The 26,413-nt window shown below is 45.6% G+C and overlaps 1 protein-coding gene across 1 annotated transcript in view; it reads left to right on the top strand.

Moving 5' to 3' along the window:
- The window catches only part of DSCAM (DS cell adhesion molecule), a 779,527-nt gene that overhangs the window by 358,150 nt on the left and 394,964 nt on the right, over positions 1 to 26,413 (top strand). The window contains exons 7-8 of the mRNA XM_082245233.1: positions 18,913 to 19,209; positions 21,101 to 21,376. Of these exons, the coding sequence (XP_082101359.1) occupies positions 18,913 to 19,209; positions 21,101 to 21,376 (573 nt within the window). The remainder of the gene's footprint in view (positions 1 to 18,912; positions 19,210 to 21,100; positions 21,377 to 26,413) is intronic.

The following is a 26,413-nucleotide window of genomic DNA, read 5'->3' as shown; positions in this document are numbered from 1 at the left end:
GGGTGGAAGATGATGTGGAGGACGATGAGGTCCTCGACCCCACATGGAATGAACGTCATGCAGGTGACCTGAGTAGTTTGGAGGAAGAGGCGGTGGTCGCACAGAGCCACCAGCACAGCAGAAGAGGGAGCAGGGTGCAGAAGCGGAGCGGCCGTGCCCTAGACACTACGCCCGCTACTGCCCAACGCAGCAAGGGAACGAGCGCACCAAAGTCAGCTCAAAGGAGTTCTCTAGCGTGGAAGTTCTTTAGAAAATGTGCTGATGACAGGACACGAGTGGTTTGCACCCTGTGCAATCAGAGCTTGAAGCGAGGCATAAACCTTCTCAACCTGAGCACAACCTGCATGATCAGGCATCTAAGTGCAAAGCACGAGCTGCAGTGGAGTACACACCTTCAAAACCAAGAAACGTCTCTGGCTCATCCTGCTTCCTCTTCTGCTGCAGTCTCGGCCGCTCCAGCCACATCTGTAGTGATACCGGCACCTGCCACCCCGCAAACAGACGATCTGTCAGCAACACCACCACCTGGGTCACCAACAACCATCTCCACAATGTCCCGTGGAAGCGTTCAGCTTTCCATCTCCCAAACACTTGAGAGGAAGAGGAAGTACCCCCCTACCCACCCGCGATCCCTGGCCCTGAATGCCAGCATTTCAAAATTATTGGCCTTTGAAATGCTGTCATTCCGTCTGGTGGAGACGCACAGTTTTAAAAACCTTATGTCGGTGGCTGTCCCACAGTACGTCGTGCCCAGCCGCCACTACTTTTCCAGGCAAGCCATCCCTTCCCTGCACAACCAAGTGGGGGAAAATATCAGGTGTGCACTGCGCAACGCCATCTGTGCCAAGGTCCACCTAACTACGGATACGTGGACCAGTAAGCACGGTCAGGGGCGTTATATCTCCCTAACGGCACACTGGGTAAATGCAGTGGCGGATGGGCCTGAGGCGGATAGCAATTTGGCGCATGTCCTTCCACCACCGAGGATTGCAGGGCGCTTCAGTTTGCCTCCTGTTCCTAACTCCTCCTACTCCGCTTCCTCATCCTCTACCGCCTCCTCATCCGGACAGCGTAACACCTTCACCACCAACTTCAGCACGGCCAGGGGTAAACGACAGCAGGCAGTTTTACAACTTGCCTGTTTGGGGGACAAACCACACACCGCGCAGGAGTTGTGGAGGAGCATGGAACAGCAGACAAATGAGTGGTTGCTGCCAGCGAGCCTCAAGCCCGGCCTGGTGGTGTGCGATAACGGGCGAAATCTCATAGCAGCTCTGGGCCTAGCCGGTTTGACGCACATCCCTTGCCTGGCGCATGTGCTGAATTTGGTGGTGCAGAGGTTCCTTAAAAACTACCCCGATATGTCAGAGCTGCTGCATAAAGTGCGGGCCGTTTGTGCGCACTTTCGGCGTTCTCACCCTGCTGCTGCTCGCCTGGCAGCGCTGCAGCGTAACTTCGGCCTTCCCGCTCACCGCCTCATATGTGACGTGCCCACAAGGTGGAACTCCACCTTGCACATGCTGGAAAGACTGTGCGAGCAGCAGCAGGCCATAGTGGAGTTTCAGCTGCAGCACGCACGCGTGAGTCGCTCTGCGGAACAGCACCACTTCACCACCAATAACTGGGCCTCCATGCGAGACCTGTGTGCCTTGTTGCGCTGTTTTGAGTACTCCACCAACATGGCCAGTGGCAATGACGCCGTTCTCAGCTTAACTATCCCACTTCTATGCCTCCTTGAAAAAACAATTCGGGCGATGATGGAAGAGGATGTGGCACAGGATGAGGAGGAGGAGGAGGATGAAGAGGTAACATTTCCAAGGCTTTCAGGGCAGTCATTCGCAAGGGGCTCCGAGGGTGGGTTCCTGCACACGCAAACGCCAGGGACGCAATTGTCCAGCAGGGGCACAGTTCTGGAGGATGAGGAGGATGAGGAGGAGGAGGAGCTGGAGGAGGAGATGGAACCATGTTCACAGCAGGGTGGCACCCAGGCCAGCTCATGGCCATCACTGGTGCGTGGCTGGGGGGATACAGAGGACACGGACGATACACCTCCCACAGAGGACAGCCTTTCGTTGCCTCTGGGCAGCCTGGCACACATGAGCGATTACATGCTGCAGTGTCTCCACAACGACCGCCGAGTTGCCCACATTCTAACTTGTGCTGATTACTGGGTGGCCACGCTGCTGGATCCCCGTTACAAGGACAACGTACCGTCCTTAATTCACTCACTGGAGCGCGATCGCAAGATGCGCGAGTACAAGCGCACGCTGGTAGACGCCATGCTGCTGGCATTCCCATCTGACAGCGGGGCCACAGTGGAAGCACAAGGCAGAGGAGGAGGAGGAGGAGGTCGCCAACGCAACCAGGGCACCGCCAGCACCTCAGAAGGCAGGGTTAGCATGGCCGAAATGTGGAAAAGCTTTGTCAGCACGCCACAACAAACAGCAGCACCAGCAGCTCAGATGGAACGTCTTAGCAGGAGGCAGCATTTTACCAACATGGTGGAGCAGTATGTGTGCACACGCCTACATGTAGTGAATGACGGGTCTGCCCCCTTCAACTTCTGGGTCTCCAAATTGGGCACATGGCCTGAGCTTGCCCTTTACGCCTTGGAGGTGCTGGCGTGCCCTGCAGCCAGTGTATTATCTGAACGGGTATTTAGCACGGCTGGGGGCGTTATAACAGACAAGCGCAGCCGCCTGTCCAGAGACAATGTGGACAAGCTCACGTTCATTAAAATGAACCAGGCATGGATCCCACGGGACTTTTCCGTACCTTATGCAGAATAGCAATGGATACCGACCTTACCCACCCATTGTTCCATTTTTGCTCTTTCTCACTCTTTTGGGGTGTACCCTCATTTAAAATTTTTGAAAAGAAGCAGTGTTGGCTACCTCGTCCTCCTCCTCAGGGCCAGATTAATGTAGGGGCTATTGGAGCTGCAGCTCCAGGCCCCTACCTTTTATATAGGCCCCGGGTTGGCCATATTCACTGTTACCGCTCTTCTGTCACTTGTAAACACAGAAGTCTGGCTTCTATGCTCGCTTCCCCAGGCAGCACCCTCAGAACCTCCCCACACAGCGTGAAGGCCGGACAAGGAGGGACAGTTGGCGATGCATGGATGTGTTTATGGGCTTCAGAGACAGCATCCCATGTTGAATTAGGCATGCATGGCTGCACCCTTCCTCCTCTGGGTGCATGGCAAGGCACGGCCCTTAAGGCCCTTCAAAATCCTCAGCACCAAGCCCATGATGCTGTTAATCCGGCCCTGGTCCTCCTCCACCGCCGCTTCCACCTACACCGCCCATAGGTGTGCGCAGCCTATTGCATTAAGGTGTGCACCCCAAAGTTGAAATACACATGCATGTGTTTGCCAGCAGGGAGAGTAATGTATCGGGGCCATGTACCTGTAGGCAAGGAGAAATAGAGCAGAGCAGGTCCCAGGGAGATCTTTCCCATCTCCTCACTGGCAATGCTATGTGCCCTAGGTGATTAGGGTGTGCCCAGGCACACCCAGCACACCCTGTGCGCACGCCTATGTCACCGCCACATCCACCACCACCTCAACCTCCCTCCTACTCCATATGGGCCTCGTCCTTCAGAGATGAAGAAGAACATTGTTTTATTTTTCTGTTTTTTTTTGTTGTTTTAAGTTATTTCCCTATCCACATTTGTTTGCAGAGCACTTGCCATGCTCTTAATTACGTTTTGCTGCCATTTGCAGCACTCTAGCCCTTTCCTTTGGTGTTTTAGAGCCATTTTAGTGCCTTAAAGTTCGGGTCCCCATTGACTTCAATGGGGTTCGGTGTCCGGGAAAAGTTCGGTAAAAGTCCGGGACACGGACCCGGACTTTTTTTTAAAGTTCGGCCGAACCCGTCGAACACGGACATCTAGGTGTCCGCTCAACCCTAATCATTGTTTCTAATTTGCTCAATGGTAATTTATACTGCTTTCAAAATCTTTACCTCTGTCCATATAACACTGATGTTTATTTTGCTTTGTTATTGCTTATACCTAAATTATGAGCTGCTCTTATCTTTATAACCTTGCTATTCTGCTCTTTTGCTGTTTCTTGTAGTCTGTCTCCTATGCAATCCTTATTGATTAATTGGCAATACCCCCACCCACTCAGTATAAATCTAGGCCCTATCTAGGGGATGCACCGGCAGGGATTGCATTGGCAACTATCATCTTGGATAAAGTATTAATATTGGATTAAGTATTACCAGGGCTTTTTTTCTCAGAAAATAGGTGCAGGAACTCAACCATGACGCCCCAACCTCGCCCCCCCCTTCAAACTGTATTAAGTAGTGGGTGTGGTCAAATTTCAGTAACAGTGGAAGGGCATTAAATACTGGAAGTGCGAGGGAGGGGGGTTTACACACAGAGTGCAGAGTTTTGGGTGTCTTATGTACAGAGTTCAGGGGTGCGCTGCATACACAGTGCAGAGTTCAGCCTTCTTCCATAGCTGCTTACCTCTGCACCCCCCATCCACATTTCACTTCCACTCCTCTTCAGCTCTGACCTTTGCATGAAACTCCCCTCCACAGCCCCCCCCCCCCCCCCTTAAAGCTCCACCATCTTTCACATGTCTTACTTTTGCTTGCCTCTCTCACTTGCAGTGAAATTATTCAGTGGGGGTGTCAGCATCTGTACTGCACCCCAGGCATCTGCATCTCCTTTGTCCCCATCCTGCACTCAGTGAGAGACGCTCAAGGGATCAGATCTGTGGGAGCCATTGGGAGACAAGCTGTCACTTGTAAACACAAAAGCTGGACTTTTGTGTTTACAAGTGATAGTGGTGAGCAGGGAGCAGAGGGCCTGAGCCAGAGGTGGGGGAACTGAGTTCCATCAAGTTCCAGCTGAAAAAAAGCCCTGAGTATTACACTTCGGCTCAGCACTTCAGTGAATGCACAAAGCGAACATTCAAAGCAGACAAAATGCAAAACAGATGCAAAACACTAAACAGACTACAGGTGACCTGATTCTCTACACAACTTTCCCATCTCTCATTCAGTCTACTTCTCAATCTTACCACCCTGTTTTATGCAATCCCTAATTCCCCTTCTCATATTTGCATCCTTTGTCATAAAACTCTCTCTCCTTCACCCCTCTTCTCCGCCTCACAGCTTGTATATATCATCCTCACCTTTTTACTGCACTCATCAACTCCTGCTGATTCTGAACCCACACACCAATAAAACCTCCAGGACACTGAGACATGTCCCCGCACATAAGTCACACTCCCAGATCACCTCTCTCACCCTTCTGCATCTACTAACTTCTGGAGATATTTTCCTAAATCCTGAACTCCCATCATTTGCCTTTGGCCAACATACCCGGCACCCCCTATCCTATGACAGCAGAAATCCACACAATCTGGTTTCTATTCCTCTTCTGCCTAGAGCCAGCCTCCCCTTCTCCTGTGCCCTCTGAAATTCCCGCTCTGTTTGTAACAAACTCACCTCTGTCCATGACCTATTTATCACAAACTCCTTCAACCTGCTTGGAATCACTGAGACCTGGCTTCAAGACTCTGACTCTCCTTCTCCTGCTGCCCTCTCCCATGGTGGCCCCCTGTGAACTCACTCTCCTAGGCCTAGTGGACAGAAAGGAGGTGGGGTTGGAATTCTCCTTTCCCCTCAAAGCACTTTTCAGGTCTTCATCCACCCCCCTTTCTGTCCATCTCCTTATTTGAAACTCCCTGTATTCATCTATTTTCTCCAGTTTTGTTGAGAATTGCTGTGATCTCTCAGCCTCCTGGACTGGTATCAGGCTTCCTTGAGGACTTCTCTGCCTGGCTACCCTACTTTCTCTCTACTGAAATTCCCACAATTATTCTTTGTGACTTCAACATCTCTGTTCATTTTAACACTCCTGCTACTTTTAAACTTCTGAGCCTAACCTCCTCTTTTGACCTAAAACAAGGGACACACACTTCTACTCACTCTAATGGAAACTGCCTTGGCCTCATGTTCTCCTACCTATGCACTCCTTACAACCTATCCAACATTCCATTCCTTCTCTCTGATCACCACCTCATTAGTTTCACTCTCTCCTTGTCCTCCTCCTTACCTTCCAGCTACCAAACAATTACCCTTAGAAATCTTTGCCATCTTAACCCTTCACTTCTTTTTTCCGCTACAGATTGTCTCTACAACACAATCTCATCGCTGTCCTGCCCCAAGCTGGCCACTTCTGTCTACAACAGTTCACTGTCATCCACCCTGGATACCTTGGCCCCCCCTTGCTACACACAGAATTAGGCCCCGCCTGCTACAACCCTGGCAGACAGACAATACCAGAAGCCTCAAGAAACATAGCCCCACTCTTGAGTGTCTTTAGCGTAAGACTAAGTCACAGCAACATTTCAGCCAACATAAATCTGCCCTCCAAAAATACAATTCCTGCCTCCACAGTGCCAAACAGACCTTTTTTATTACTCTCATTAACACCCTCTTGCGCAGTCCCCATCAACTCTTTTTTTAACTTCACGCTCTACTTCGTCCTCCATTACCTCCACCCACTAACTTACTCACTGCCAAAGAGATTGCTAATCACTTCATAAATAAGATTGATACAATTCGTGACAAGATCTCTACTCTACAGATGTCTCCCTCACCTTACACTTCTTGTCCTCCTGCACAATCAGTATTTCCCCTGTTTAACCCAAATACTGCAGAGGAAGTCACTAAACGTTTTTCTAACGCCCACTTTAATTCCTGCTACCTGGACCCTGTTCATTCTCAAATACTATGGTCTCCATCTAGCTCTATCCTACACTCCTTAACTCAAATCTTCAACCTCTCCCTCTCCACTGGCATCTTCCCCAACCCTCTAAAACATGCACTTATCACTCTCATCCCAAAGAAAGCCTCACTTGACCCCTCCAACCTTAACAACCTAAGACCCATCTCCTTACTACTTTTGCCTCCAAACTCCTTGAACGTCTAGTCTACAACCGACTGAGCAAACATTGAGAATAACCTTCTTGATCCCCTTCAGTCTGGATTTCGCCGGCAGCACTCCACAGAAACGTATCTCCTAAAACTCACAAATGACTTACTAACAGCTAAAACCAAAGGTCACTACTCCATACTCTTACTATTGGACATCTGTGCTGCCTTTGATACAGTTGACCACCCCCTCCACCTCAAAAAACTCAATTTGCTCAATTTGCTTGGTCTCCGCGACTGCGCTCTCCGTTGGTTCGAATCTTCCCTATCTCACCTTCAGTGTCACTTACAATTCCACTTACTCCTCTGCAACTCCTCTTACTGTTGGGGTACCCCAAGGTTCTGTCCTTGGACCTCTACTATTCCTGATCTACACCTCCTCCCTGGGTCAATTAAAAGCCTCCCTTGGCTTCCACTGCCATTTCTATGCTGATGACACCAAAATCTATCTCTACCCCTCAGCTCACCCCATCATTCTCCTACCACATCACTGATTTACTAACAGTCATATCAGCCTGGATGTCACAGCTCATAATATTTCATCCCCCACGTGCCCCTTCCCCTGTCAAGATCAATGGAACAACTATCAGCCCTTCCACACATGCCAGGGTGCTAGGGGTAACCCTGGACTCTGCACTGTCCTTTCAGGCCCACATCCAATTCCTGTCCAAATCATGCCACCTTAACCTCCGCAACATCTCTAGAATATGCCCATTTTTAACCAACGACACCATCAAGCTTCTAATTCACTCCCTGGTTATCTCTCGCCTCGACTACTTCAACTCCCTCCTCATTGGATTATCTTTACATAGACTATCCCCTCTTCTGTCCATAATGAATGCTGCTACAAGACACATCCACCTTACAAACTATTGTGTCCTCCACCCCTCTCTGCCAATCCCTTCACTGGCTTCCACTCACCCAATGAATAAAATTCAAAGTACTAACAATAGTTTACAATGCCATCCACAACTCTGCCACTACATCACTAACCTGATCTTAAAATAGCAGCCAAGCCGCTCTCTTTGGTCCTCCCAAGACCTCCTGCTATCTAGCTCTCTTGTCACCTCCTCCCATGCTAGCCTCTGGGATTTCTCCAGAGCTTCTCCCATCCTTTGGAACTCTCTACCCCAATTTGTCCAACTGTTCCCTAATCTATCCATCTTTAGACGTTCCCTGAAAACCCTTCCCTTTAAAAAAGACTACCTGGCTTCTAAGTAATACACTGTTTCACTTTCTCCATTAGCTCACCCCCCACATCTATTACCTTTTGTATCAATTGACCCTTCCTTTTAGATTGTAAGCTCTAATGAGCAGGGCCTCTGATTCCTTTTGTACCAAATTGTATTGTAACTGTAGTGTATGCCTTCATTTTGTTAGGCGCTGTGCAAACTGTTGGCGCTATATAAATCCTGTATAATAATAATAACAATAATGGACTAAAGTGTTAGATTAACATAAGGGTGTTGCGTTTATGGGTGGGCCAGGGCACACCCTAATCACTGTGTACGGTGCTGGTTCTCCCTACTGCCCGGACTTCCCCCTCTTGTCGGGCCTGCAGTTCTGCTGGCTTCCCGCCTTTCCCCTCGGCTGCTGCAGGGAATGTTTCAGGATCGAGATTGGGGGAAGGGGCTAGTAAATATGTAATTTACTTGGCCTCTTCCTTTTCTAAATGAAGACAGTGAACACACTCACTGTTTCCATTCATAGCTGAAGCAAAGTATAATATGTTTACTATGCTTCAGTTTGTGAATAAACAGGAAGCCACTCAGCACAGAGCACTTCCGATTCATTCACCGTCCAGTGCAGCTGAGGCTGCAGAGAAAGGCATGTGTGTTTGAGCTTTGGGGTGAACACCCTAATGCAATAGACTGTGCACACCTATGGTTGAATATATTACACTTGAGTTGTACATTGATATCTGTTTTTTAAGGCTTTGCATTGCTTTGATGTACATTTTTTTTTTGTCCACAGCAGGAGCCAAAATACTTAATTTTGTTTACCTTAACGTCTATTGTAGTGCATTATAGTGTTTTGTAGTGTGTTGCTCTGCATTTAAATGTAGGATGTACAATTTTTATCCAGCACCCATCAACACAGCATCCTGGTGGAAATTGGGCCTATTGGAAACAACGTATTTCAGCTTGTCAACGCTATGGACCTGCTTTAAGCAACAGATGTGGTATCAATGGGACCTCAAACTAGTGAGGTTGATATGGTTTTCTGTAGTTCCCATACTAGTGTATCACACTACAGGTAGGTGCTAGGTAAATGTATAGCAGCCCTTGTCTGCCTAACAGCAGGGCTGTGATTTATTTAGTTAGGGTGTCAGGGCTTCCAGTTGTGCCTGCAGAGGGGAGAAGTATCCCCACTGGCTCCTGTGAGAGGCTTCTCATAGGGCAGTGGAGGAAGCCCAATCAGGGGACACATCCAAGCTTGTAACTACCCCAGAAGGCAGATTATGCTGCAAATGATTCTGGGCGTGGGTATAAGTTTGGGTGAAACGCGTGACAGGGTGTCTTTGGCGGGGGCAGAGTCCCAGGAGGGAGAGTATGGCTGTCTCTCCTCCTGTCTGAGGAAGAGGATGTCTCGGGTGTCGCCTGAGAATCCAGAAAGTGTTGAGCTGAGCTGAGAAGATCCGGTGTGCCCAGAGCCTGCGGAGAGAGAGAGAGGGGTTCAGTCCCAGGAAAGCCTACACAGGTCGTGAGTACTGAGGATTGCCCCTGGGGGTCTGCCAGAGTCAGAGGGGACCACTCCGGAAGAGGTTCTGGTATCCAGAGTCAGCTAGCTGAAAGAGGGTACCTAGGTTGAGGACCCTGAAGTTACATAGGGGGGTACATAGTCAGTGAACCCCGAAGAGTTCAAGGTTAAAGGGGGCACCTGCATATGGCCCTGAATTGGACAGAGTGTGAGAGTTGAGAGTTGCAGCTTTACAGAAATCTACAGCGTACTACCTCAAGCCAGAGCAAGGCGGGAGGGGAGGGGAGTATTCAGTGACTTTGCAGTACAGCAGTGTCAGTAATTCTACAATTCACAGTCTTGGGTCTTCTGGACTTATTGTCGAGGATCCAGCACTTCTATCAAGCTACAGTGTGTTCTCAGTGTTAGTGAGTGTTGGCTGGCGTCAGCTGGCGTCAAGGAAGCGCCAATGGGCATTTTTCTAGGATTAAGTCCCAAGTGTAATTAGTTAAGCCTAAAGGAGTATCCCACTCATTCCCTTCTCCCATCCCCTTTTCTACAATAAAAACCACAAAACCAAGATGCCGGAGTCATCCATGTCTCCGTTCTCACACCCAGGGCCGCAGCTCACATGGGCTGGAGAGGTAACCGGTAACAATGGCAGACCCACATCAGGCCACAGGCCTGGAAAACCTGCTACACTAGTATATATGTTGATATAGATACCTTCTACTTTTCATTTTTCTTTAAAGAGAATCAGTCAATTTGCCCATATAGGGTATTCTCAGTGTGGGGGAGCATGCAACGTTCACCTCTTCCTCCCAGGATGCAGTGCTTGAGTCAGTATGTCCAATCTCCAGGTCCAAACACTGTCATCTCTGGCAGGAGAGAAGGTCATTAATGGTGTGCCAGCTCTGATATAGACTGATATGGAGTTTATACAGGGATTACAGGCAGAGCTTTGATGCCGCAGAGCAAAACAGTGGAAGTCTTTAACAGTGGGAGGAAAGGAGGGATACGCTAGCAGGAGGACCTTATTTTGCCCTGAATTAACTAAATTACAGTTTATTTGTTTATGTTAATATTGGGATGGGAGAAGGGATGAGTGGGATACTCCAACACTTGAACTATTCACAATGCTGAGGACTTCTATCTGAGAATGCAGCAAGGCCGCAGCTTCATCCTGCCACTAGATGAATCTGAGGGAATGTTCCTTTTAGTACTTATCTTCAGGGCACACACCTAGTACCCCCTTTCTATCCACCAGCTGACACCCGTCCACTGACTACTCTACTCCGGAGTGGCACCTTCCTGGTCAGCCCCTTAGGCACCATCCTTTGTACTCGCGATACTGCTTTCCAGATTCTCCAAGGCCTCAACTCCTTCAGTCAGCTCTCCTGGACCTCTGGGTTCAGCTCCACACTTCTGGCTCACCAGGCCGACTAGCTGTGACCATACACCAACAGCTGCAGAATAGGAGGCAAACCATCCGCCAAATCTGCCAACCTCCATCTGGGACTCTGGTCACCAGCCAAAGACCCCCAGGCACATGTGCCCCTGGGTTTATATACTACACCCCACAATGCACAGAGACAGCAGTCTGTTCCAATCACTGGGGCTGTATCAAAGCCTGTGTGCCCATTGGTCAGGTTTCCTCCACTGTGCAATGTGCCTCCCCATTGGACCAGGGGGCACTCCCTCAGACCACATGAATCGCACACTGAGCACATTGAGCAGATCTAACTCACAGATCCTGCTCCCTGTTAAGCAGAGAGAATAAAGAATTTACCTGCTGCTCCTCTAATAGGCAGACAGAGCCAAAAGCTACGCTCACTCTCTAGCACCTACCTAGGAGGGTGCTACACTTGGTATCTGTGAAAAGAATAGTGCCCTATCATTGGTATCAGTGGGAGAAATTGTGCACCATCATTGGTGTAAGTGGAAGGAATAGTGCCCCATCATTGGTTGAGAATATAGCTATTATTTTTGGGGTGTAATTGATTTTTCAGATGTTGTATGAATATAACACAGGCAACAAAAGGTAGTTGTGCTAAAAAGTTGTATGCGGAAAATTCCAGTGCTGCAACACCCACGCCAAAAACAACATTTCAGAAGACGAAAATGAATGTCAGATTGCTCTTCACGTTCCTAAATAGGTCCAGAAGTGTTTTTTGAAGACAGGATAGGTGTATCATCTGTGCTAGGAAGACATAAAAATAATCAGTGCTGTTTATTTCTGGGACTTTTCATCATTCTCCATGCTCTCTGCGCTGTGTTTGTTCAGGAATTCCCCATTGCAGAGGACACAGTAATTACAAGATAACAGACCAGCTGATGCCGTGTTTCACCCTGCAATTAGAATTCAGCTCTGTGCTGTTTAGGATTTCATCAGCAACTGAAAAGGACACAACACAGTTTAGAGGAGGAAATCTAAGCTACTGTGATAATCTGATTTCCTTCTACAATCAAAGTTAACCCATCCTTTGTACTTTTTATGCAGAATAACAGGTTCACTTTAAAGGAGGGACCATAAGCACTGTGTATCTGTGTGACTAACCCCCACCACTCCAATAGTTAATCCATACAATGCATTGTATTAATTTATGTGTGTTAAAGCAACTCTTTATCATGTGATCAGACATGACAGCCAATTTATTTCAACTTGGCTAGTAGCACACCTTAATGCACCAGGATAGGACTGTTATTTGTTGATGTAGCACACCCAACGTATAACGTGTGCATTGTGGTACAATTACATTGCCCGCTGCTGTAGTAGTGCATATGGGTGTCATTCCAAATTATTGGAACTGTGATGCCCATGTTATTGTGCGTGGCAGTAACGTATGGTAAAATGTGTTTTTTTACCACATTACCACAATGCGAAGATGTCAATGGGCCCCGATCCACTACGAGAGCTTCCAAGATCCCTCAGAAAGTTTTAACTTCTGGTTAAATTCAGATGGAAAGAGTAGGGAATTAAAGGATTCATGTCTTCCTCAGTCTGCACGACATTAGGCATCTTTGGGAAAATTGAAGTAGGGTCTCAGTTTTACACGTCATACAAGTACATATATATGGGCAAGGTTGGGGTGGAGATATCATGAGGTAGGGTTTGCAGGAGTCGAACAGGACTAGAGTGAAAGAAGATTGGGGCATTGGATTAGTGTAGGGAAAAACATGAGAGAGGGGTAAGAGGTGTAGTTGTAAAGGGGGGTGCACAGTTTTGGTAGTGGGGGTTGCAGGTGCAGTGTTAGGGATGGATCTTTGTGCAAGGACGAGGTGAGAGCCCTATGGGCAAGGTAGTGGTAGTTAAGGCACATTGGTAAGAGGAGGGGCCATAGTGTGGTGGTGACACAGTCATGGGTGAGCACACAGATGCAGTTTTCTGAGTAAAGCGGTGGCTAGTTCAGCTATAGAGTTAGAACAGTGAGAAGCATGCACAGGTGCTATTGTCAGGGAGGAGGGGCATGCAGGAGTGATGGTAGTAGAGGTGCTGATATGGTGTTGAGAGCAGGGGGATGGGGTTAACTAGCTAGATCAAACCGTGAGAGCAGGGTAGGAAGAAGTGGTGGTAAGAGTAAGTGGATGGTATTAAAGAGGTAGATCAGATGCTGAGAGGATAGCGTGCAGGAAAAGTGGTGGTAGGGGTGTTGGTATAGTGTTGAGAGCAGAGGTATGGGGATAAGGTGCATCAGATGGTAAGAGGAGAAGAGGAGCCTGCAGGAGAGGTGGTGGTATTGATGCTGGTATGGTGTTGAGAACAGAGGGATGGGATTGACAAGCTTTATCAAATAGTGGGAGCAGGGCGGGCAGGAGTGGTGGTAGTAGGGGCGGTGGGGTAGTGGTGAGAGTAATTGGATGGTGTTGAAGAGGTAGATCAGATGCTGAGAGGATAGCCTGCAGGAGAAGTGGTGGTAGGGGTGCTGGTATGGTGTGTTGAGAGTGGAGGAATGGGGATGATAAGGTGCATCAGATGGTAAGAGAAGAAGAAGAGCCTGCGGGAGAGGTAGTGGTATTGATGCTGGTATGGTGTTGAGAGCAGGGGGATGGGATAGGATTCACAAGTTGGAACAAATGGTGGGAGCAGGGCAGGCAGGAGTGGTGGTAGTAGGGATGGTGGTGAGAGTAATTGGATTGTGTTGAAGAGATAGATCCGATGCTGAGAGGATAGCCTGCAGGAGCAGTGGTGGTAGGGGTGCTGTTGTGGTGGGGAGAGCAGAAAATAGAGTTAATGATTTGGATCCGATGGTGAGAGGAGGGTGGGCAGGAGTGGTGGTGGCAGGGGTGATGGTGTGGTGGTGTGAGCAATTAGATGGGTTGATGATGTAGATCAGATAGTGAGAGGAGGGTTTGTAGGGGTGCTTGTGTGGTGTTGAGAGCAGGGGGGATGGGGTTGATAAGGTGGATAAGAAGATGAGAGGAAGCCCTGCAGGAGTAGTGATGGTAGGGGTACTGGTGTGGTGGTGAGAGCAGAGGAATGGGGTTAATGATTTGGATCAGATGGTGAGAGAAGGGCGGGCAGGATTAGTGGTAGCAGGGGTAATGGTGTGGTGGTGACAGCAATTGGATGGAGTTGATGATGTAGATCAGATGATTAGAGAAGAGCTTGCAGGAACAGTGGTAGTAGGGGTGCTGTTGTGATGGTGAGAGCAATTGGATGTGGTTGATGATGTGGGTCATTTGGTGGGAGCAGAGCCTGCAGGAGGGGTGCTAGTAGGGGTGCTGGCTGTTACAGTGATGAGAGCAGGGGGGGGGGGGGTGGGCTTGATTATGTGAATCAGATGGTGAGAGGAGGGCAGGCAGAAACGGTGGTGGTAGGGGTGCTGTTGTATTAGAGAGAGCAATTGGTTTACAGTCAAGTTTGTTGAAAGAGTAAAGAAGTCATATAAACATGAATACAACCATACAATGGCAAAATTCTCTGTCAATCCTGGGAACTGCATAGTATAGATCAGATGGTGAGATGAGGGTGGGCAGGAGTGGTGGTGGTAGGGGTGCTGTTGTAGTAGTGAAAGCCAGGGTATGGGGTTGATGAAGTGGATCATATGGTGAGTGGAAGCTCCGGGGTAGTAAGGTTGCTGTTGTGGTGAGAGCGGGAAGGGGGGGGGGGGGGTGAGGTTGATGATGTGAATCAGATGGTGAGATGAAGGCGTGTTGGGATGGTGGTGATGCTGAAGTTGTGGTGAGAGCAGGGGGATGAGGTTGATGATGGGAATCAGATGGTGAGATGAAGGCGTGTTGGGATGGTGGTGGTGGTGCTGAAGTTGTGATGAGAGCAGGGGATGGTGTTGATGATGTGGATCACATAGAGCAGGCAGAAGTGGTGGTGGTAGGTTTGATTGTGTGAAGGTAAGAGAAAAGAAAAACATATTGTGAGGTCATTATTTTAAGCCCCATTGACAAAGAAGAGGAAGCAATGAATAATAAGGCCACCTTCTAATTAGAGTCTGCAGCCGTTCCCAGCATGGCCTGCTTCTACAGACAGAGCAGTTTACCTGACCAGGCCGCGTTGCCCTGACAACCGTCTCCTGTGGCTCTGCAATCCTGAAAAGCATATTGATCATCTGTAATGATGTGAGGAAAGAGTGTGTGGGTTATCACAGGCTGTCAGCAGGAATCATTTGTGACACGCTCAGGCCCTGACAGAGGAAACAAATATCCGCCAACGCAAAATGCCCCTTAAAGTAACACCAGAGTGGCCAATACAGGTGGGAGGATGCATGTAAGACCGGGTTTATGTCTTAGTCCCTTTTTTAAAGGTCATTTTCACTTTTCCGATTTTACAGACTGTGTGTGTTCTCACCCGTGTCTGAACGACTGTCAAATTGGGACCAGTGGTTGTGTCCAGCAGCCACTGTGTCAGAATAGACATGAATAGGACTGCCTGCACGCGGATGCAAGGAACACCTGTGAATCCCATGCAGGCAAACACAGCCCTTCTCATGGATGTACGCTTAAGTACACCCATGCAAATGAGGGCTAAGGCTCCATTTGCTGTTGAGCCACATTTTTATTTTCAATATTTTCATTAAAGGTTTACTTCACCTTTACCAAAAACTGTCTATGCAGAAAAGGGGTGTTTGCAGATAAAAACAAACTGGTCAGCTCTGTAAAGAATGGCCTTGCTATAGGTGTAGGCCATTTACATACTTCCCAAAGCCTGACTGGAATACTCCCAGGATGTTGCTAGGATGTTGCTAAGTGAGGCCTAGTCATTACTGCTCACCTCAACCATTACAGGAGTGAGCTCCCAAACGCTGAGCTCAGAGCTACTGCATCAGAGAGAACGTGTGAGGGGGTCTGAACTAAAGAGGGAGCTCACACCTGTGATAGTAAAGGTGGAAACTAAGGACTAGGCCTCAGCAACATCCTCTGTAGATTTGGCTTTGGGAGGTATGTAAAGGGCCTACACCTATAGCAAGATCATTATTCAAATTTAGGGAGGGATGCACAGTTTGTTTTTATCTACAAGCACCCCTTACCTGCATAGGCAGGTGAGCTGACCCTCTAAAGTTTTGCAAAATACAACAGCATGTTTTGTTCATCACACAAGATACAAAGGGTTCAGTAACACAACAACAGTAAAGTACATTCAAGAGAATAAAATTTGATGAAGAAGGGTAGGAACCTTGGTTGACGCAGCTGAAAGACCCAAAGGGTTCGTTCCAAAGGGAATGTGTCACGTGAACAAAAGTATATTATGTATGCAGAATAGCACCATGATGGACCTGTTGGATGTGCCGCTTAGGATCTCTGAAAGGGGTGCAAGTCCTTTATGTCCACTGCTGAGAGTGCTTATCCAGGAGAGAGCTCGTCCCAAGCTACGCGTTTCACTTTGCCCCTCGGATCTTAATCGTGAGGAGATGGTTGCCACTTACTATTGATCTTTGGAAATGTACAGATATGTGGCCATGGGGAGACCTTCCTTTACACTAGAATAGCACAAAGCCACCTACATGGTGAGTGGTCCATGGAAAAAATAAATAAAAAGGGGGGGGGGAGAGGAGACGGATCACAATGCACAAGTTTTACAGTTTAGCCACATCCCTCCTCCCCTCTCAACTGCTCCCACCTAAACTGCCAATGTCAGTACAGTAGGGACCAAGGAAGGCAAATTATAAGCAGAAATAACTTCGGATTTGATAACTTCAAAGTGAAACTAAACTCCCCAATACACTTGCCCCCCACCTTTCAGCTATTCAGAGGTTACATCCCTCACCAGCATCGTTCTCTCCCCTCGTGACTTTCGTGACGTGATCATGCGTATGCGCAAAAGAGTCAGTCATTCCAGTACAGCTCAGTTTACATATAATAGATGACTGCAAACAGACCAGTAAGTATCCAATTACAGAAGAGACATAGTATGTCTTCTGCATTAAAGAGCTGCCTACTCGTAATTTTTCAGTTCTAGATTTAGTTACGCTTTAATGTTACAATGTGGCAGCTCCGGGACATTTTTGTGTTGCCTATGAGGGGCATAACTTGGAATTCCCCTTTAAGCGAGCTATGCATATTGTAAAAACCCATTAATAAATAATAAAAAAAGCTTTATTATTAATTGTCCTAGCACCAAGGGCAACCTGCAAAGCTTTTTGTTTTACAAGGTTGATAAGTGCACTTGATTGAAGGTCAGGCTTTGGTCGTGTTATAAAAATGCGTATTTTCTACAATGTAAATGTCAACTTGACCTGACAGCAACCCTGAAAGAGTGCTGTTTATCTGCATGCATGATCTTGACATAAGATGCACCAATATACTCTTAGTGCTGCTTGTTTAAATATCTGCATGCTTACAAATGAATTTCCATTGGATAGAATATTTCTGGTTCTATCACTAAGCAATTCTTTCTTCCTTTCCTTCCCTCCTACAAGTAACCTTCTCACAATGGAAAGACCATGTGAATATAATTCTCCTATGCATAGGTGTGCGCACCCCGAAGCTCAAACACACACACTCATACATGCGCGTGTATATATAGATATATATTTCTATATACACACACACACTCTTATACATAAATGTAAATAAACATTTTAAAATGTATTAAATCATGGATGGTGTCAGTAAAGCAGAGGTTGTTTTTTTTTTTTACAATATTATTTTTTTCAATTTTTTTAAGAGCCCCATTGGGGGACTTTGGTAAAATATCAGGGGTCTAAACAGAACCATGATGTCTCACTTTGAGACAGAGAAAGGGACTGAGGACAGAGATTCCCCAGTCCCTTTTTCTGCAGCCTCAGCTGCACTGGACAATGAGTGAATGGGAAGTGCTCTGTGCTGAGCGGACAGATACAGTTTACTATGCTTCACTTATGAATGAACAGAGTCAGTGATTGGTACCGATCACTCAGTGTGTCCTTTTCGAAAACAAAGGGACTAGTCAATTACATATTTACTGGCCCATTATCCCATTCTCCATTCTGAAATCTCCCCCAGTGTGCCCCCATAGGAGCAGCCAGTGGGAGAGGAGAGGAGGGTAGCTTGTAGCGCCGGAGGGGGGCCTGGGAAGCAGGTGGAACCTGTGCTGTATGGGGTGTATAGTGTGTTACCCGGCACAACCGACACACCCTGTGCGCACGCCTATGCTTCTATGGCTGGTGATTAAAGTGTAGCTAAAAACAGATTTGACTCTGGTTAGATTTTTTTTTTTTTTTTTGCTATCCCATTGGGGAGATTTTCCCTTACTTCCTGTCCCATACCCAAACAGGAAGTAAAAGGAAATCTTTCCAAGGTGAGGGAATCCCAATGGCTCACCAGGGTTACCAGAACTATTGTCCCCATTGGAAGATTTCCCCTCTGTTGCTGTGCTGATGTCAACCCAAATGTTGGTATTTTCTTTCGCTTTTGATGATAACTGCAAACAAGACAAATAGAGTAAACCGGGGCACATACAGCAATAAAAACTGACAGGGGTTCTAATCTTGGTGCTTGAGCAAGTGCATGTAGACAGCAAAGAACGATAGAAAAGGTCTGCAACATGTGAGATGCAACAGAGTATTATAAATAAACAAAAATGGCAACTGCTTGTGATGCATGCCATCCATGTAATATTTTACCACTTTAATACCATGCAGTGTTACTTTCTGGCATTAATAATTTAACTGTCTGTGCTGTATTTAAGGTCCTGTTTTGTCATAATTTCATAATTCTAATTATATAAGGATTGTTATGCATGTATGATACAGAAGGTTTTAATTTTGTCTAGTATTTTCCTCTTCGCATCTAATTATGTAATATTTTCCAGTGCTTGAAATGTAAGCTTTCTCGCCCTCCTTAGATGGAACACCAAAAATTAACTCTGCGTTTAGTGAGAAGGTGGTGAGCCCCGGAGAGCCCGTGTCCCTCATGTGTAATGTGAAAGGCACGCCTCTACCCACCATCACCTGGACCCTGGACGACGAGCCCATCATCAAGAATGGCAACCATCGCATCAGTCAGATTATCACCTCCGACGGCAATGTCGTCAGCTATCTAAACATCACCAACACCCAGGTGCGGGACGGGGGAGTCTACCGCTGCACTGCCAATAATTCCGCGGGAGTCGTCCTGTACCAGGCTCGAATAAACGTAAGAGGTGCTTGTCAAATGAGCTCTTTAAAAAATAAAAAATTCAAAAACATAGTATTATACATACATACATACATCATAATGTCATGCAAAGGGTTCTGAAACCCTGTGTGGGGTTCCTTCGTTGCTAACACTTTATTTCATTCACTCATAAAAGGGGTTGTAATAGCATGTTCCTGACAGCAGTGGCAAAAAAAGAGAGCCACCAGAATAAAGACCTAGTTTAGTAGAGAACTTTTGTGAAAATACCATAATTCTTTATAGTGTTATGGTACGTTTCTACCTCGATTTCATTTTTGGACAGCTTTGTCTCCATTTTGGGTAAAAAAAACTATATATTAATGAAGTGAAATAAAATGGGAATTTGTGCAATTTAATTTTATTTATTTATCCCATACAGTTTTCAGATTAAAATATTTTTCCATTGTCTACTCCATATTTCTTCCCTTTCCATGGCATAAGCATGAATGCTGGACCAAGGCGATCGTTGGTGTTTATGCAGCAGACGGCCAAGAGTTTTGCTCAGTGGTGGTCGGGTCATTCCTGAATAAGCTGCCATCCTCTCAAGTCTTGGAGCAGCTTTCCTAGGACTGGTTCTCCAGCTATGCATCATGGTATTTATAGGTGGATGGCATAAGTGGACATTTTCCTGAGGATGAAATGGCAGCTGCCAGTGGGGTCTTTGGTTTGCCTTCTTCTGGATCAACAGTATCAGTAATAGAATAGATTAGCATCAGGTAACGGCAGTCAGATCCTTCTTGGACAAGATGCCAATCTCTCAAGTCTTGGAGATGCTTTCCTGGGACTCGTTCTCCAGCTATAAATCATGGTAATCATAGGTGGAGTCACAAGTCGACATTTTCCTGAGGATGAAATTGCAACTTGATAAAGGAAAAGGAATTGGCAGCACTCCAGGTTGAGATAAAATCCAGATTTATTGACTGGACATCCAAATATGACAATCGTGACAAGGTAGACGCGTTTCACACACTGACTGTGTGCTTAATCATTAGTCAGTGTGTGAAACGCGTCTACCTTGTAACAATTGTCATATTTGGATGTCCAGTCAATAAATCTGGATTTTATCTCAACCTGGAGTGCTGCCAATTCCTTTTCCTTTATCAAGTTTTCATGGAGGCGAGCCGGTGCATGCATCGGTGTGAGTCATCAGGCAATCACACCACCTTGAGCAGTGAGTTCTTGTCTTTTCAATTAAAATTGCAACTGCCGGTAGGATTTTGGTTTATCATCCTCTGGATCAACAGTTTCAGTAATAGAATAGCACTAGGTAACGGTAGTCAGATAATTCCTGAACAAGCTGCCATCCTCTCAAGTCTTGGAGCAGCTTCCCTAGGACTGGTTCTCCAGCTTTTCATCATGGTATTGTAGGCATAAATGGGGTTTTGGTTGCCTTTTTCTGGATCAACAGTGTCCGTAAAAGAATAGTATTAGGTTGAAGTTGATGGACTTTGGTCCTTTTTCCGGCCTTTGTTATTTTTTAAAAAAAAGTTTTGGTTGCTGTTCCATAATCTACAAAGCAAGCTGTTGTATCTTTATATCTTTCACCCTGCATGTTAAGAGTTTTTATTGTGGTTTGTATTTCGCGGTGATTACAAAATCCTGAATATAGTTGGGTTGTTTAGCAGAATTGAGGTTAGATTTTTTTCCTGGGTAATGCTATGAAGTGTTATAATCTTCTAGCAGAGAGTTTATTGTAATTATATAAAAAAGGTAACTTTAGAGTTCAATTTCTATCCGTTTTAAGTTGGAGGCCACCAGCCAGTTAAAAAACACTTTTAATACTATTTTGTACATCCCTCCACCATATCATCCACCTCTCCATTAGGTATTCATTCCTACCCTCTAGAATCATATAGCGCTTTCCAATGTTCTTCCAGGTCCAGCAAGCATTCGACCAATGAAAAACATTACAGCAATAGCAGGGCGGGACACATACATCCACTGCCGTGTGATTGGCTATCCATATTACTCCATAAAGTGGTACAAGAATTCCAACCTCATTCCATTCAACCACCGCCAAGTGGCATTTGAGAACAACGGAACGCTAAAGCTGACCGATGTACAGAAGGATGTAGATGAAGGGGAGTATACGTGTAATGTCCTTGTCCAACCACAGTTGTCCACAAGCCAAAGTGTCTATGTTACAGTGAAAGGTAGGTTTTATTTATCTTATTAGGTCAAATGTTTCACCAGCAATTGGAAAGTAAAAGAATTTTAAAAATGCTCATCTTTTGGTGTCATGAATAGTCTGTATCACGATCTAGAACACACATGTCAAACACAAGGCCCGCGGGCCGAATCTGGCCCTCCAGGCCTTATCAAGTGACCCTCACACCCAGAACATGGTAAAACTCCATTCTACCACCTCCATCTCTGGCCCTCCGCTCCCCACTGTCACTTACAAACACTGCAGCCCCCGTAAGAAACAGATCCCTGCACACATTAATGGCAGGGACAGATCTGCAGGATTTGAGAGAGAGAGAGAGAGAGAGAGAGAAAATGACCTCTTTAAAATGCTAGGCGGAGCTGCCTACACCGATAGGTACTAGAGCAAGGCCAGGTAGGAGAGAGAGATGGAAAAAATCTTTGTGGGGGTTGAGTTGCACATGGTGCATAGTGCACCCCTAAACCCTACACTCTGTACCTAATGCACTCTTGAACTCTGCACTCTGTATGTAGTGCACCCTAGATATAACTGGCCCTTTGAGGGCAATCATACTGCCTATGCGGCCTTTTGATGAAATTGAGTTTTGCACCCCTGATCTAGAACATGATCAGTGCTGCTGAGTGTGCAAACAATGAAAATGAATTAGAGATGCACTGAAATTTCATAGGCCGAAATATATCTGCCGAAAACTGTGTTTTCAGCATTTTGCGGATAGAGAAAAAGGTGCCGATAATGGCCACAAAAACGCCCACGATTTTGCCACGATTTTACCACAATTTTACAATGCTTATGGTGTTTTTCATAGGTCATGTAACTCAAATACCTAATGAAAAATGTAACACGGGTGCCTTATGGATGCGTTCTTGCTGTGTTTTCAATGCATTTTAACGGGGAGGTGAGTTTTGGGTGAGTTTTTTTTTTTAACTGACCAAAAATGCAGCAAGCTAAAATTTTAACACAACAACGGAAGCGCAACGGACCAGTGTGAAGTCATACATTGAATTTAAAGGGATACATTTTTTTAGAGCTTTTCATGCGCTAAAGGTGCAATAATGGCCGACAATAAATTCACATTCATTTAAATTCATGATATTAAAAAGTTGAAAATAATAGAAATATATATATAAATATATATTTTATTTTAAAATGTACTTTTGGTTTTGGCCATATGTGTTCAGAATTTTCAGTTTCGGCGCCAAAATTTCCAATTTCCAGTTTCCAATTTTCGCTGCACCTCTAAAATGAATACAACCTTGCTCTAAATAAACTCTTCTATTCAAAAGATGCACCACTCTCATTTAGAACATTTGCAGATGTGAAAATCTCTTTATTTAAAACACTGTATAAATTAACATTTTTGTAAGCCAAGGAAAACATTAACCCTATGGAAAAAAAATTAAAAAGAGTACACCTTGCCTCCAAATACAAAAATGGGAAGTATACCACTTGTTATGGGAGCGCCATGGTGTCTCATAAAAAAAAAAAAAAACCTGAAAAAAAATAAAAATAAAATTTTAACACTATGTTTAGTATGTTTTTTAATGAAAAGAGAAACACTTGGTAGGGGGTTAGTCTGTAGTGGAATCCGGTTCATGTACAGTAGGTGTCGGTTAGCTACAAAATGTAAATCTATTGGACAATTGAAGCAAAGTTAATGAAAGGCTCAGACAACAGACAATAATCGGGGATCGGGTAATGTCAGTTCAATTTGGATATGGTGTAGGTGTGACCTACAAAATACAAAAAGAGAAAAAGGGTCCTCCCTTTCACCCGTAGGATCAAGAGACCTCCAAGGGCGGGGTTTGCTAAAAAGGAAAGGCCAATGTATGTGAGAAAAAGAAAAGAATAAAGTAAAGAAGGGAAAGGGTACCCCAGGGGCTCCCAGGTGTCGGACCGCATTCCCTAAAGTGTTACTAAACCCAGCACCCTGCATTCACTATATCTGGTCTCCCACAGTACACAGAACATGGAACTGAAATTATTTTAGTAAATATAAACTGCTAAATACCTTTTCTCATCAGCAATATATAGAAGCTTTTTGACTTCTGTCAGTGTTTAGCAGATCACTGTCTAAAATTTGTAGGAGGAGTTTTCATTCTGCTCTGACTGTTCTATGAGGCTGCATGTCTCCTGACCCTCTGTCTGGACAGTGCTAATTGGCCCTGTGCTGATCACATGCAACCCCCCGCCAAAAAAAAAAAAACTCTAGCAATACTTGCCAAACTGAGCATGTGCAGAGTGCCTCCAAGGTTCTGTACTATCAGAAGATGGATTAGGGACAGTAAAAGAAGGGGAGGATCAGAGAAGACAGGATCAAACAGCCTTTTTACACAATGAAGAGGATTAACCCCCTAGGTTCCAAAGTAAGTATAACAAGTATGCTTTACAGCATGTACAGACTGATTTTACTGTTGTGGGTTTAGTAACACCTTACCTTTACTTTTAGTGCGGGTACACACATATGCGATGCGGGAACCCTGTGAGTCCACTGCGAGTTCCCGCATCGCACTCGATTTGCAGGCAGTTACCCTGCCATATGGGAACTGCTGGGAGTATCAATACAAAGTTAACGAGACCCCCAGAACAGTTTGTATATCGCAGTGCGAACTGTCAATTCGGACAGTTCGCATCGCATAGGTGTGAACACCCATGAGATCCAATTCTTGTGCCGACCAAAAAAAGGGTCCTGTGCGACTTTGGTCCGAATGCGATGCAAATGCAGCCATGCAATATGTATGGCTGAATTCGCAACGCACAGACATCGCACATGATTTGCAGAGCAGTGCGCTCCGAATCACATGCGATGTCTGACATTGCATATGTGTGAACCGGCACTTATAGTTCCAAAAAGAGGGGTTGATTGTGAGATCGGGAATTGGTCAAGCCAAGGCTGCCAAATGTGTAAAAATGTGTTATGTGTCGTTAAGGATCTGCTGTCAACTCCTCATTAATAAGTGTACTCTTTGACTTCCTGAAAGCTATGTCCCGGTTCACACTAGTGTGATGCAGGAAACCCTGCGATTTAGTGCCGGTTGCTACGACCGCACCTGAATCACACACTGCTTCACACTGACCTCTCCAAACTTCCGGGGGTGTCAACGTAAAGTTAATGACACCCCCAAATCGTTTCGCAGAGTGCAATGCGAACTATGAAATGGTACAGGAATCTGATCGCATGGGTGAGAACACCCAGTTTGTATGGCTGAATTTGCATCGCACAGACATCGCATGTAATCTGCACAGCAATGCACTGCGAATCACATGCAATGTCTGCCATCGCACATCTGTGAACCCAGACTAAACGTTGGAGATTTCCATGTTCTCGAGATTATTTGTAGGCATCAAAATGTGAACATTTTAGCACTTTCTGCATCTCCCATTTCAGCGGAACATGTTAAAGTTGAACTAAACTATATCCGAGCACCACAAACTGAAAACACTATCAAATTCCTTTTTAATATTTAGAGCAAACCCACCCATACATCCATGTCCCCATACTTTATTTTGTTGATAAATCACTTTGAAAAACACCCCTCCAGCATTGCTAGCTGCGGCTGTCTGGAGTAAGCGCGGATGATTCATGTAGCATTTACTTCCTGGAATCCACCTGCCCTTAGCTCAGACATGCATACCGGAGGGTGGCATTAGCTGAGGAAGCCCCTTCTCCCATGGAGACTCCTGGGATGTATGACACTATTTTGGCCTAGGCCAGAAACAAGGAAGCAACTGAAAAGAACAAAACAAAAGTTTAAAACCAGTAACTATAATATACTTTCCTACAGCATCTAGGTACTAATGATAGCAGCATAAGAATTAAAAATAGGTTATGTTGATTTGAAAAGTTTAGTTCCACTTTAAGTGTCCATTTATATTTTGAATAAAGATTCATATAGACGTATGGATAGTCTATACAGTATTATTCACTGAACAAGTCACATACCTTCATTGATCAAAGGCACCTTCATTCTAGAAGAGTAGAATTTTTTTGAAGGAAAAATGAAAATGGGATTTTAATGGTGCCACAACACATAAATTAATATAAAAACATTTTTATTTGGATCAAAATTTAAAAGGATATAGAGCATACAATTACTCTCCAATAGAACATTTCATAAAAGGGTTTTTCCTACACAAACATGCATACATATAGATACTATGTCAATCACAATGCTTGTTGCTCGACATGTTTCGTTTTTCTGCTTCTTCAGGAGCCAAAATGCATGTGTAACTTCAAGGAAACAAATACAATCAATATGATAAAACACACAAATAATAAAAATTCTCATTCGTTAATGATACATATTTGCATATATATGTATAGTCTGAGTGCATCATTGACCACGATATAAAATGTCTTTGATTTTGATGTAATAATTTGCAGCCAAAGCAGGAATTCTACCCTCTGTTGCTTTCAGTGGGCATAGCCCCCGATGAGTGTGACCCAATCAAGTGAATGGGGCCTATTTGCAAGCACCCTCCCCGGTTGGTTGAGGTACGCTAGTGCAGGGTTCAAGAGGTTAAAGCAGGCGGTGAGGAGGTGATCACCTCCTCACCACCCATCAAATGTTCTCTGAAGGGCATTCTGAACACGGATCACTAAAGCAAATGTGAACAAGCCCTAAATGTTATGTTCCGCCTCCTGTTGATGATCGGAGTCACAGTTGAGGCCCTCTATCCCAGTGTTTCTCAACTCCGGTCCTCAGGGCACACTAACAGGCCAGGTTTGCGGGCCGGAGTTGAGAAACACTGCTCTATCCTACGTAAGTTGACCAAAAGAGTTTTAGAGCAATTCCCTCTCACCTCCTGATGAGATTATGGAACAGAACATGAAGAGGAATCTCTCCAATGGGAAACAGACAACTCGTCGAGAGTTTTAGCCCTTTCCTACTCTTTCCAAACTGAAACCAAACGTTTTGGCTTTGGATGTATTCAATATATTTTCTTCTTTTCTTTTGTCTGGGTCTACAGGTCACCACACCAAGACCATAAGTTCTAAAGACAGAACCATACTTTCCAATGTTCT

The sequence above is a fragment of the Pelophylax lessonae genome (assembly GCF_965119305.1).
Source record: "Pelophylax lessonae genome assembly, chromosome: 2".
In the NCBI taxonomy this organism is placed as follows: domain Eukaryota; kingdom Metazoa; phylum Chordata; class Amphibia; order Anura; family Ranidae; genus Pelophylax; species Pelophylax lessonae.
This window is presented reverse-complemented; position numbering and strand designations above follow the sequence as displayed.